The sequence below is a fragment of the Rhinatrema bivittatum genome, chromosome 7 (genome assembly GCF_901001135.1).
Source record: "Rhinatrema bivittatum chromosome 7, aRhiBiv1.1, whole genome shotgun sequence".
In the NCBI taxonomy this organism is placed as follows: domain Eukaryota; kingdom Metazoa; phylum Chordata; class Amphibia; order Gymnophiona; family Rhinatrematidae; genus Rhinatrema; species Rhinatrema bivittatum.
The window spans coordinates 83182170-83194847 of record NC_042621.1 but is presented as its reverse complement, the minus strand read 5'-3'; the positions used below and the strand labels follow the sequence as shown (position 1 = coordinate 83194847).

General features: G+C 41.6%; 1 protein-coding gene across 1 annotated transcript in view; it reads right to left on the bottom strand.

The window, feature by feature from the left end:
- SLC6A2 (solute carrier family 6 member 2) overlaps nt 1-12678 on the bottom strand; it is a 415085-nt gene that overhangs the window by 274989 nt on the left and 127418 nt on the right. The window contains exons 7-8 of the mRNA XM_029608577.1: nt 8302-8440; nt 2663-2797 (exon numbers count right to left, since the gene is read on the bottom strand). Of these exons, the coding sequence (XP_029464437.1) occupies nt 2663-2797; nt 8302-8440 (274 nt within the window). The remainder of the gene's footprint in view (nt 1-2662; nt 2798-8301; nt 8441-12678) is intronic.

The window sequence follows — 12678 nt, the reverse complement described above, 5'->3', positions numbered from 1 at the left end:
CTAAAGTCACTCCATTGGCTACCTATCCAGTCCCACATACAGTTCAAGCTCCTCTTACTGAACAACAAGACCCTTCGCTCTACAGCAATTCACTACCTCTCTTCTCTTATCTCTCACTACACCACTCCTCATGTACTCCGCTCATCAGATAAGTCATGCCTATCGATGCCCTTCTCCTCTACTGCCAATTCCCAGCTCCATGCTTTCCACCTTGCTGCACCGTGTGCTTAGAATAGAATTCTTGAGTTGGTACATCATGCTCCTTCTCTTGCCTCATTTTATTCCCATCTAAAAACCCACATGAGATTGCTTTAAAGCTTAACTACTGATTTTCTCACTTACAGATTCATTAATGTTTAACTATTGTCCTAATAAATGAAATTGTCTAAGTCTCTTTTGCTCTGTATGTTTGTTTTGATTACGCTGTAAGCTCTACTGAGCAGGGACATTTCTTTTATGGCTTTTTTTTTTATACAGCACTGCATAGAGAGAGCTGCTATAGATGGTTTAAGTAGAAATAACAATTAAGCAGCTTCTACTCCTCTAACCTATGATGGACATAGGCTGACATGTTAAATAAAACTACTGCCACATTCTACTTTTTTTCATTTTCTTTTTTTTTTTTGTTGGGGGTGGGGAGAGGTTTCAGGAAATTTTATGCTGCTCTTAAGGGATTCAAGCACAATTGGAACCAAACTCTACCAGGATTTATGGCACTATGACGTTTCATTTGCAACTATCTAATTGTTTTCATCATTGTTAACCATCTGCCTGTTTCTTTCTGACCCAGGCACGGTAGTGCAATCCTGTGCCAGGAGCCAGAGCATGCAGTGCCATCCTGAAGAGAGAGAGAGAGAGAGAGAGTGTGTATGTGGTGTACACCTTTTAATGTGGACACTGTGAATCACTGTTATGTGATGACTAAGAAATCTGCCTCCCCCTTCCCCGACACACACCTCTCCCTAGGGGCTATAAACACAATAAATTGGTTAACAAGCAATAACAGCGTAGCATTGCTGAAGAGGGGATTGGATTCATTCCTGGAAGTCAAGGCCATAAAAAAAATTAGTGATTGGGTGGAGGCCAAGTGGCTTCATATGTTTATAGATCTCCATGGATCACTTAAATGAACTCTGGTTTTCATCTGGTGAATGGGGCCACTGTCAGAGACAGGATGCGGGCTTTGTGACTCAGCTTGGCCATTCATACGTTCTTATGTCATTAACAGAGAAACATTATAGAAATTCCTCGGATATCGGCTTCAGCTCTACAGCGCAATATCCTTAACATATTTAGCCATTTTGGGCTCAATGATCAAACTGGTCACGATGGTACAAATATTGCTGGGTACTATTTACCTGCAGGCTTTGCACCAATAATCAAAGCAAAATTACATATTTAGTTTAGGCTTATTACAATGTATATAAAATAGCCAAGGTATTTGCATCTGCTTTCTGTACAGGGAACATGTAAAGAAAAATAACCCTGATAGATTTTACAATGCAATCTATAGATGCTATTTTTACTTGCTGACCGAAGCACACCATTGGGTTTTTCTCCTGACAAAGGGGTTGCTCTACATGATGCACAGGTTTATCTGCATTGAGGGTGGACCATTTTAAAAAAAGAGATTTACATGGGTTAAAATTGTTTTGCCTACAGAAATCAAATGTACCTGTTTTGATTTTTATTTTTTTCTAGTGTTAAGGATAAGAAAAAATAAATGAAATCACTTGTAAGCAAATCCATGTCTTTTTGTTAAAATATAAAGTAGGCTTAAAAGAAAGGATTAGTCAGTTGACTCTTATTTGAATCCAGAAGAAAGATTTTATCCTATTTGTGAATTGGGCTTTAATTACTAATCTTTGCAAATCTGAGCTCAAGGCAAGTTACAAATTCATGTAATGTCCCTTTCCCCAGAGGGCTTACGTGCAATGAGGGATGTGTTTTCATTTGATATGACTATCATTTCATGTCATTTTAAAAAATAAACCATAGAAAAAAATGCTAAATTGAATTTTTTAGTTTGTTTTTACGTTCACTATTTGCTGAAAAAAACTAAAGACCCCAGTGAAACAAAATTCACATGAAAACATCCCCCAATGAAACAAAACTAAAGTAAATAATATTTGTTGGCCGGCACACCCCTATTTACAATCTAAGGTCCCAGTGTATTAAGGTGCACATAATAATTAGGGCCTGATGCCCCAAGGTAATTTCCCATAGTCACAGAATGGGAGAAAAGCCTTGGTGAATGAGGCAGTTAAGCCAGATACAGCTCGGTACTGGATAGATTAGCCAGATAACTTTACCCTGACCGCCCCCAGAATGCCTGTTACTTATCTGGCAGGATGTGTTCCCCAAATATTTAAAAGTTGGCATTTAGCTGGATAATTTGCAAGTTATCTGGCTCAATGCATTTGAAGATTGCCCTAAAGATGAAGAGTGAATTGACTTGCCTGAGAGGAGCTCAGACCCTGGTTTCCCTGACTCTTAGCTTGTTGTCCTAACCACTAGGCTACTCTGCCACTCCTCTTGATTTGAAATCCTCAAAAAATATAATTTATAAACATATTCTTATTCAATGAAGTAGGATTTTTTAAAAATTCTGAATTAAATTATAGAAAGAACTGAAATGGAAAAAAAATAATAAAAGACTTACTGTAGCTTCTTTTAATCTCCTGAAATCTATGTGAAGATATGCACTTATTCCATTAGATGCACCAGGCAGTGTTATCCCATGGATTAGCAATACAAACAACACTACATAAGGCAATGTAGCAGTTATCCACACAACCTAAAAGGAAAATAAAGAAGTTACAAGTTTAAAGAGCTTTAAGCACAAATTCTGAATACCAATCTGCTGAAACATATTTGCATGTGCTCTGATGTTATTGCAGTGGTGGTATACATTTTATCATTACTGCAGTGGTGGTATACATGTTATTATTAGGGATGTGAATCGTTTTAGGACGATTAAAATTATCGTCCGATAATTTTAATATCGTCTTAAACCGTTATGGAACACAATACAATAGAGATTCTAACGATTTATCGTTATAAATCGTTAGAATCGTGAGCCGGCACACTAAAACCCCCTAAAACCCACCCCCGACCCTTTAAATTAAATCCCCCACCCTCCCGAACCCCCCCCCAAATGACTTAAATAACCTGCGGGTCCAGCGGCGGTCCGGAACGGCAGCGGTCCGGAACGGGCTCCTGCTCCTGAATCTTGTTGTCTTCAGCCGGCGCCATTTTCCAAAATGGCGCTGAAAAATGGCGGCGGCCATAGACGAACACGATTGGACGGCAGGAGGTCCTTCCGGACCCCCGCTGGACTTTTGGCAAGTCTCGTGGGGGTCAGGAGGCCCCCCACAAGCTGGCCAAAAGTTCCTGGAGGTCCAGCGGGGGTCAGGGAGCGATTTCCCGCCGCAAATCGTTTTCGTACGGAAAATGGCGCCAGCAGGAGATCGACTGCAGGAGGTTGTTCAGCGAGGCGCCGGAACCCTCGCTGAACGACCTCCTGCAGTCGATCTCCTGCCGGCGCCATTTTCCGTACGAAAACGATTCGCGGCGGGAAATCGCTCCCTGACCCCCGCTGGACCTCCAGGAACTTTTGGCCAGCTTGTGGGGGGCCTCCTGACCCCCACGAGACTTGCCAAAAGTCCAGCGGGGGTCCGGAAGGACCTCCTGCCGTCCAATCGTGTTCGTCTATGGCCGCCGCCATTTTTCGGCGCCATTTTGGAAAATGGCGCCGGCTGAAGACAACAAGATTCAGGAGCAGGAGCCCGTTCCGGACCGCTGCCGTTCCGGACCGCCGCTGGACCCGCAGGTTATTTAAGTCATTTGGGGGGGGTTCGGGAGGGTGGGGGATTTAATTTAAAGGGTCGGGGGTGGGTTTTAGGGGGTTTTAATGTGCCGGTTTTGCGATTTTTCGATTTTTCGATTTTTCACGATTTTTCACGATATTTTACCCCCCCAAACGGCAACAATACGATTCCCTCCCCCTCCCAGCCGAAATCGATCGTTAAGACGATCGAGGACACGATTCACATCCCTAGTTATTATTACTGCAGTGGTGGTATACATGTTATTATTGCAGTGGTGGTATACATGTTATCATTACTGCAGTGGTAGTATACATTTTATTGTTATTGCAGTGGTGGTGTACATGTTATCATTATTGCAGTGGTGGTATACATTTTATCATTACTGCAGTGGTGGTATACATTTTATCATTATTTTTGAAGCTAGAATAAGCCATGCAAAAAACTACTATCATAAAGGATAAATTGTATGGCAGACTAAAGACATTTTTATCTGGATGGCTGAAAAGTACATTTTAAAATTAAGGTTTCTGGTTTACTGCTAAAACGGAAACCCCCACATAAAATGCCCTCGAAGGGGAAATGGGGATTTTGGGCTTTAACTGAAAAAACCCTGAAAATAGGCCTCCCTGATGGAACTTTGATGACATCATCCGGCCACAGAGAGCAGTGGCTGATGACATCATCAGAGTGGGCTGATGGGAACACAAGTCCCGTGAGAGCAGTGGGCAGTGAGGGGCACTGTGAGAGCAGCAGGCCAACAGGGAACCCAAGCCCTATCGGCTGAAGAAGAGGATTATGGCTAGGTAAAGGAAGGGGAAGTAAATGGGGGAGGGACGTGCTTGCCACCAGTCCTCCAGCCCCCCTCCCCCCCACAGCCTGCCAAGCCCTCCAGGCACACCCTCACAGTTCTCAGCCTCAAACACTGCAATAGGATGGAGGAGGGAGGGGAGAGCCACACAAAAACACAAGAATTGCCATTGAGCCCAGCATCCTGTCTCCAACCGTGGCCAATCCAGGCCGCAAATACCTGGCAGATCCCATAAGTAAATCTAATTCCTGATACTCACTCCCAGGGATAGAAATAGCTTTCTTCGGTCTGCCTGGCTAATAATGTGTTATGGAGCTTTCCTCCAGGAACTTGTCCAAACCTATTTTAAACCCCGCAATGCTAGTCACTTTGACCACGTTCTCGGGCTGAGTGAAGAAGTGCTTGCTAGGATTGGTTTTGAGTCTGCTGTTTGATAATTTAATGGCACATCCCCTTCTTTTAGTATTATTTGAAAGGGTAAAAAGCTGTCCTTTATTTAACCATTCCACTCCATTTTATAAACTTCTACCATGTCCCCTTTCAGCCATTTCTTTTCCAAGTTGAAGAGCCCTCATCATAGGAGAGAAGTTCCATCCCCTTTATCATTTTTATTGCCCTTCTCTGCACCTTTTCTAATTCCACTATGTCCTTCTTTAAATGGGGTAACCACTAACCAGAGCGTCCCTCAGCTGCACCATAACTCGATACACAGGCAATATGATATTTTCCATTTTATTCTCCATTTTCAGATAATTCCTACCATTCTATTTGCTTTCTTGATTGCCCCCATGCACTGAACTGAGGTTTTAAAGTCCTTTTCCTGGGTAGTGATTTTTCTCTGATTTACTTATTCCCCTCCAGCCTTCTATCTCCCCTTTTATTGGAGGAATAGCCACGTTTTTAGAGCAGTGAACTAAGAACCAGGGCAGCCAGGGTTCAAATCCCACTCCTGCCCCTTGCGTACTTGGGTAAGTCACATTACTCTCCACTGCCTCAGGTACAATCTTAGGGCCTGATTTACTAAGGCTTTGCTCCCATTCCATGTCTATTGGAAAACGCTTAGCAAATGAGGACCTTAGATTGTAAACTAGCTGGGGTCAGGGAAATATCTACAGTACCCGAAAGTAATCTGCTTTGAAGTGTGACAAAATAAAAAATTATTGCTGCTCCCCTCATCAGTCTCCAGCTATCTGACTCCCTTGTCTTACCTCCTTTCTGGCTCGTTCACACACTTAGCACATGGAAACATGGAAATATTAGCAGAAAAGGACCAAATGTTCCATGCAGTCTACCCCCATGCTTATCAGTTTCCCAAACTGCAAAATTCAGGGCCCTCGTTGGTTCCTCTCTGAATCCAGCTCCCTGTAACTCATTGCCATTGAAGCAGAGATCAATGAACGAGTTGCGTTAATACTATGTAGGCTTATTGGTTAAGGGTCATCATTCTCAAGCCAGAAACCCCATCCCCCCAACAACTCCCAAGCATTCCCTCATTCCCTTTGATTTTCACCCCTTTCAATAATCCCCTACAGTCAGCTCCTTGCATTCGCTCCCATTCCCTGTCACCAACTCTTTACCTTTGCTTCCTTGCTATCTTCCACATCTTTGTCTTACACCTTCCATCACCCCTCCCCATCTTTGGTTTTTATCTTCATCTCACCTCTCTCTCTCACCTCCATTATCCTGCCAGGCCCTCACTAATTTCTTTTCACCTTTGGCTACATAGCAGTTTTCCTTCTCCCACTCTCACCTCCTCCCTCTGGGTCATCCCCTACCTAACTCCCCCTTTCCCCTCTCGGTCTCTCACTTATTCCCCAGCCTCCTATTTTCACTCTCCCTCCTCAGCCATCTGCTTTGCTCTGTCTCTCATTCCTTCCTGTAGTTCATCCCCTGCTCCTTCTCCAGCCTCTCGCTTCTTTTCTTACCCAGCATTCCCTTTCCCACCTCTTCCCCATGTTCACCCTCTCTCAATACGTCTACAGCCCTCAGTCCCTTTTCATTTATCTGTCAAATTTCTATACCACAATCTCAGCCTCAGGGAAATTTTCCAAACTAGTGTACAAAATAAAAATGTTTAAAAATATTAAACATCCTGTATAGAACCAACAATGATCATAATGACAAAACAGCAAACACAGCTCCTCCCCAGACTTTCAGATCTTTTAACATTATCTCTTGAACACCTCCCCTCCCTCCAGCCCCCTGTCTCTTATCAGCATCTCATATCCCAAGCCTCATCACATCTCCTGCTTCCATCCTTCTAAACCATCTAACACATCCCCACTCAGCTTCTCTCAGGGGTAGGCAATCTCCAGTGCTCATGGATACCAAAATTTCCTCAGGTTTCAGGATATCCCTCATATATAAGCATGAGACAGATTTGCAAACAACCGAAGCAGTGTGCATGCAAACCTATTTCATGCATATTGTTAGGGATACCCAGAAAACCTGAGCAGATTGGTATCCAGGACTGGAAAATTCCTTACCACTGTCCCCTTATTCCTGAATCTCTGATCTTCCAAATCCCCATTCAGTCTCTGAATCCCTGTTTTCCCCCTGCCTTATGTCCCTTCTCTTCAATCTCCAAGTCCCTGCTCTCCCCCAACTCTAGGTCCACCCCCATTTCTAAGTTCCCATCCAATTCCTAATTCCCACCCATTTCCACTCTCTCATCCTATCCCCAAGTCCATGGTTTCCTGAGTTCCTGCACTCCCACTCAATCCCCATCCCACTTTCCTTCCCTTTCCCCTCCTCCTACGCTTCAGACCTATCCTAAGAACATAAGAACATGCCATACTGGGTCAGACCAAGGGTACATCAAGCCCAGCATCCTGTTTCCAACAGTGGCCAATCCAGGCCATAAGAACCTGGCAAGTATCCAAAAACTAAGTCTATTCCATGTTACCATTGCTTATGGCAGTGGCTATTCTCTAAGTGAAAATAGCAGGTAATGGACTTCTCCTCCAAGAACTTATCCAATCCTTTTTTAAACACAGCTACACTAATTGCACTAACCACTCCTCTTTAGTGCTTCTAACAGTTTATCTTTTTTTAATCTAGCTGTAATTCAATCACTTTCAGATAGCTTCTTAGCTGGCTTATCTCCACTATAAATCCTGTCAGATCCTTTTGAATCCTGACCTCATTTCCTTTCTGGGCTTTTCTAAAGCCGCTACAGCTCTTGCTAGAAGAAAAATACCGGGACTCCAGGAGCAATTGGCTTATTTCCCTACAGTGATCGTAGTAATCCTAAACATTTGCATCTTGAAACATTTATTAGCTGTATAAAGCTGTAAGCTTTACCCATCTACTCTGTGGCTTTTCTTTTAACTAATATTAGAACAAATGAAACACATACTCAGTGACAGCAAAAAGCAATAGCAGGAAAGCATCAAGTGTTGAATGCAAACAGTGAAATAACGGACTACCAGCAAACAGACCTGAAACCATCTACTAATCTCCAATGGATGCAGTCATACACTAGTGTGAATACCCATAGCTACTGTTATGGCTAATCTCTGTAGTCCCACATATTTTACCTAGGATGGAGAACATCCAGGCTTGTACATATTCCCTCAATGTAAGTACCAACATGTGAATAAATGAAATAAACATCTGCTTTCTAGAAGCATAACAAAAAAACGATCATAAAAGTACCCCTACCTTTCCTGATGTTTTCACTCCTTTCCATAGACTGAAGAAGAGAATAATAACCACCACCAAGAGACACAGTGTAAGCTGCCATCGTGGAAGGCCGAGATCATGAATTCCACCACTTTCATGTACGTGCAGAACGCCCCGTCTGCTCAAAAAAAGCAAGGATACTAATTAATTTTAGAAATGAATCTGAGACACACAGCCTAGCAATTTTAAATTAGATTTTCTTGTTTTTACAAGTTGCTAGATTTTAAGAATTCATGCATTTTTCATATTATTTCCTTTTCGATTATGCACCATGACTGTATACAGTTTGTTATATGAATACTTCAGAAAATTTATATGAGAATATATTTTTATTCTGGCTGCATAATATGAAAGCTACATTTGGCTACCTAAACCTTGCCCTTTTTAAATATCTACTTTATTTTAGCTCCAGGGCCACCTTCTTTGTACTAACCTGAACCTTCTATTGAGATTAACATCTCTCTACAAAACTGATATCCATATTGTCTTCTAGATAGAAAACAATAAATGGCATAAACTCAATATAATATTTTCCCTTAAAACATTACCCATTCTTGTGGTCAGTCCATGGAATTACCAGAGCTGCCTGTGCATTTCCTGTTTAAGAATTATATTTGGATAGAAAAAAATGTTCCATTATCTAACTTTACATCATGTACATCCTCTTCTCTGTGGAGCAGTTGCCCCCAAATTATTTTCACCAAGGATTACTGTGGCATTTAACAAAATTTACATGACTGCTTTCATTTTCTCTGGCCCAGCACTCACCAGTAGCAACTATAGCAAAGTACTTCTTATCCGAATCCTGTAAACATACCTGGCAACTTTTGGATTTTTATTCACTTTGTGCTTGATTTATCCTTGGAGCGATGGGCCTCCGTTAAGTGGATAGTAGCTAAAAAGTCCAGCATTCGCAAGTATTTACTATTGTAAAAGGTGATAGTCAGTAACTAAAAGGAGCATTTGCAAAAGTTGCATGCAACATGGATAATGTTTAAAAATACCTTCTTAAAAGCCCATGCTAGATGCATTTCATGCAACAGAACAGGAAAAAAGAAGACCAGGCAACTGCCAGTACAGTTAAATGGTGTTGTGAAAAAGGCAAAGCTAAAAGACCAAAAGAGAATTTGAAAATAATCCTGCCAGAGAGGCAAAAAACCCATAATAAAATCTTTTCAAGTAAATTTGAAGCAAGAAGCCTGTGAAGGGTTTGATTGGACTGCTAGATGACAGAAGGGAAAAATGGGTGCTCAGGGAAGATAAGGCCTTAGCATCGCTATTGAGGATGGCAATGGGGTACTACCTACATTGGAAATATTCTTTGAAGGTGATAATTCTTAGGAACTGAAGCAAATCACAGTGAATGAGAAAGATGCATTAGAGCAAAATGACAAACTAAAGAGTAATAAATCATTGGGACCGGATGGAATACATTCCAGAATTCTGAAAGATATGATCAAATTTGCTGATGATAGAAAATAATTCAAAGTTGCTAAATCACAAGATGATTCTGAGAAATTGCAGGACCACCTTGCAAGGCTGGGAGACTGGCCATGCAAATATCAGATGACTTTTAATGTGGAGAAGTGTAAAGTGATGCACATAGGGAAGAACAACCCAAATTATAGCTACACAATGCAAAGCTTCACGTTGGGAGCTACACCAAGGAAAAAGATCTAGGCATCATTGTAGATAATATGCTGAAATCCTCTGCTTAGTGTGCAACAGGGTCAAAATGCAACTAGAATGCTAGGAATTATTAGAAAAGAATGGAGAATAAAACAAAGAATTTCATAATGGCTTTGTATCGCTCCGTGATGCGACCACACCTTGAGTATTACATGCAATTCTAGTTACCGTATCTCAAAAAAGATAGAGCAGAATTAGAAAAACTACAGAGAAGGGCAACCAAAATGATAAAGGGGATGGAACGGTTTCCCTACGAGGAAAGGCTGAAGAGGTTAGGGCTGTTCAGCTTGGAGAAGAGATGGCTGAGGGGGGATATGACAAGAGGTCTATAAAATAATGAAAGAAACGAGTAAACGCAAATCGGTTTACTCTTTCAAAAAGTATAAAGTCTAAAGGACATGCATTGAAGTTACTAGGTAATACATTTAAGACAAATTGGAGAAAATATTATTTTTTAACTCAATGCATAACGAATTTATTGTCGAGGATGTCATAAAAGCTGTTAGTGTAGCTGGGTTTATAAAAGGTTTGGACAAAATCCTGGAAGAAAAGTCCTTAAACTGTTATTAAGATGGACGGGGAAATCCCCTACTTATCCCTGGGCTCCTGCCTGGTACTTGTGACCTGGACTGGCCACTGCTGGAGACAGGATGCTGGGCTTGATGGACTTTTGGTCTGACCCAGTATAGCAAATCTTATGCTCTTAAAATGCAATTGCAAACTTACTATTGGTAACCTCTAACTTCTCATTTAAATCAATCAGCTCTATGGTACCTATTTTTAAAATGGGATCCAGGGGTAATATGGGAAACTACAGACAAGTGAGCTTAATGTTGATGCTGAGCAAAATGGTACAAACTAATTCTGAAGAAAAAAAATCATTGGCCATTTGGATAGAGATAAACTGGGCAGAGCCAACATGGATTTAGCAAAGGAAAGTTATGCCTTACAAATTTTAGATTTTTTTTGAAGGGTTTAATAAACAGTACATGTAGACAAGCATGGGTCAGCTGGTATAGTGTATCTGGATTTTCAAACGGAGTTTGACAAAGTCTCTTATGGGAGATTCATCAGGAAATTAAAGAATCATGGGATAGGAAGCAATGTCTTTTTGTGGATTCTTAACTGGCAATAAGATAGAAAACAGGACTTAATGGTGATTTCTCTCAATGGAGAAGGGTGGATAGCGGACTGCCCCAGGGATCTGTACTGAGTCTGTTGCTTTCTAATATATTTATAAATGATCTGGAAAAGGGAGTAATAAGTGAGTTGATCAAATGTGCAAATAACACAAAATTATTCAAATTAGTTAAATCATGAACTGATTGTAAGGAATTGCAAAAGGACCTTGCAAGATTGTGGGATTGGGTGTCTAAACGGCAAATGAAATGTAATGTAAACAAGTGCAAAGTGGTACATATGGGACAGATTTTAAAACATATGTGCGCGGTGTACATTTGTGCGTGCAACCCGGCGTGCACAAATGCACGCCCGATTTTATAACATGTGCTCATAGCCACGCACATGTTATAAAATCAGGGGTTGGCGCATGCAAGGGGGTGCACAATTGTGAACCGCGCGCGCGCCAAGCCACGCTGCCTTCCTCCGTTTCCTCCCAGGCTGCTCTGAAATCGGAACAGCTTCAGAGGGAACTTCCTTACCCCCCCACCACATCTTCCCTTTCTTTCCCCTAACTCTCCCGCCCCCCCCCCAGCCCTAAGCTAGACCCCCCTAAAAAAATTAACTTACCCAGTAATGCCTGTATCCAGGCGAAAGTTGCCTGGAGGCTGCGGCCCCACCCCCAGACTTCCCCGCCCATGCCCCGCCCCTTACATGTGTCCCAGAGCTTTACGCGCACCACTGGGCCTTTTGAAAATAGGCCCGGCTCACGTAGCGCTTTGAAAATCTGCCCCATAGAGAAGAATAATCCAAATTACAGATACACAATGCTGGGATTCTGGAGTCACTGTGGACAATAATTTGAAATCCTCAGTTCAATATGCAGCGGTGGTCAAGAAAGCCAGTAAAATATTATGTATTATTAGGAAAGGAACAAAAAATAAAACAAATATTTTAATGTCTCTATCATTCACGGTGGGATCACAATTTAAGAATTATGTGCAGTTCTGATCACCCAATTTAAAAGTAAAATACAGCAGACACAGCTAACATGGATAGGTATGAAAGGCTTTTGTTTTGAAGGGGTTACTAAATACTGGATAATGGTGAGCTAGTGATTATAGTGTATCTGCATTTTCCGAAGGCATTTGGCAAAGTCCTGCATGAGAGGCACTTCAGGAAATTAAACTGTCATGGGATAGGAGGCAATGTCCTATTTCTGACTGTGAACTGAATAAATATAGGAAACTGACAGAGTAGGATTAAATACCTAGGTTTTTCAATGGAGGAAGGAAAATAGTGGAGTGCCCCAGGGATTTGTACTGGGACCAGTGTTTTGGGTTTTTTTTTACATATTTATAAAGAATCTGGAAAAGGGGACAATAAATGAGGTAATCAAGTTTGCAGATGACTCAAAATTATTCCCAAATGTGAAATCACAAATAGATTATGAGAAATTGCAGAAGAACCTATGAGACTGGGAGATTGGGCATCCAAAGGGAAGATCAAATTTAATGTAGACAAGTGCAAAGTGATACACATGGGGGA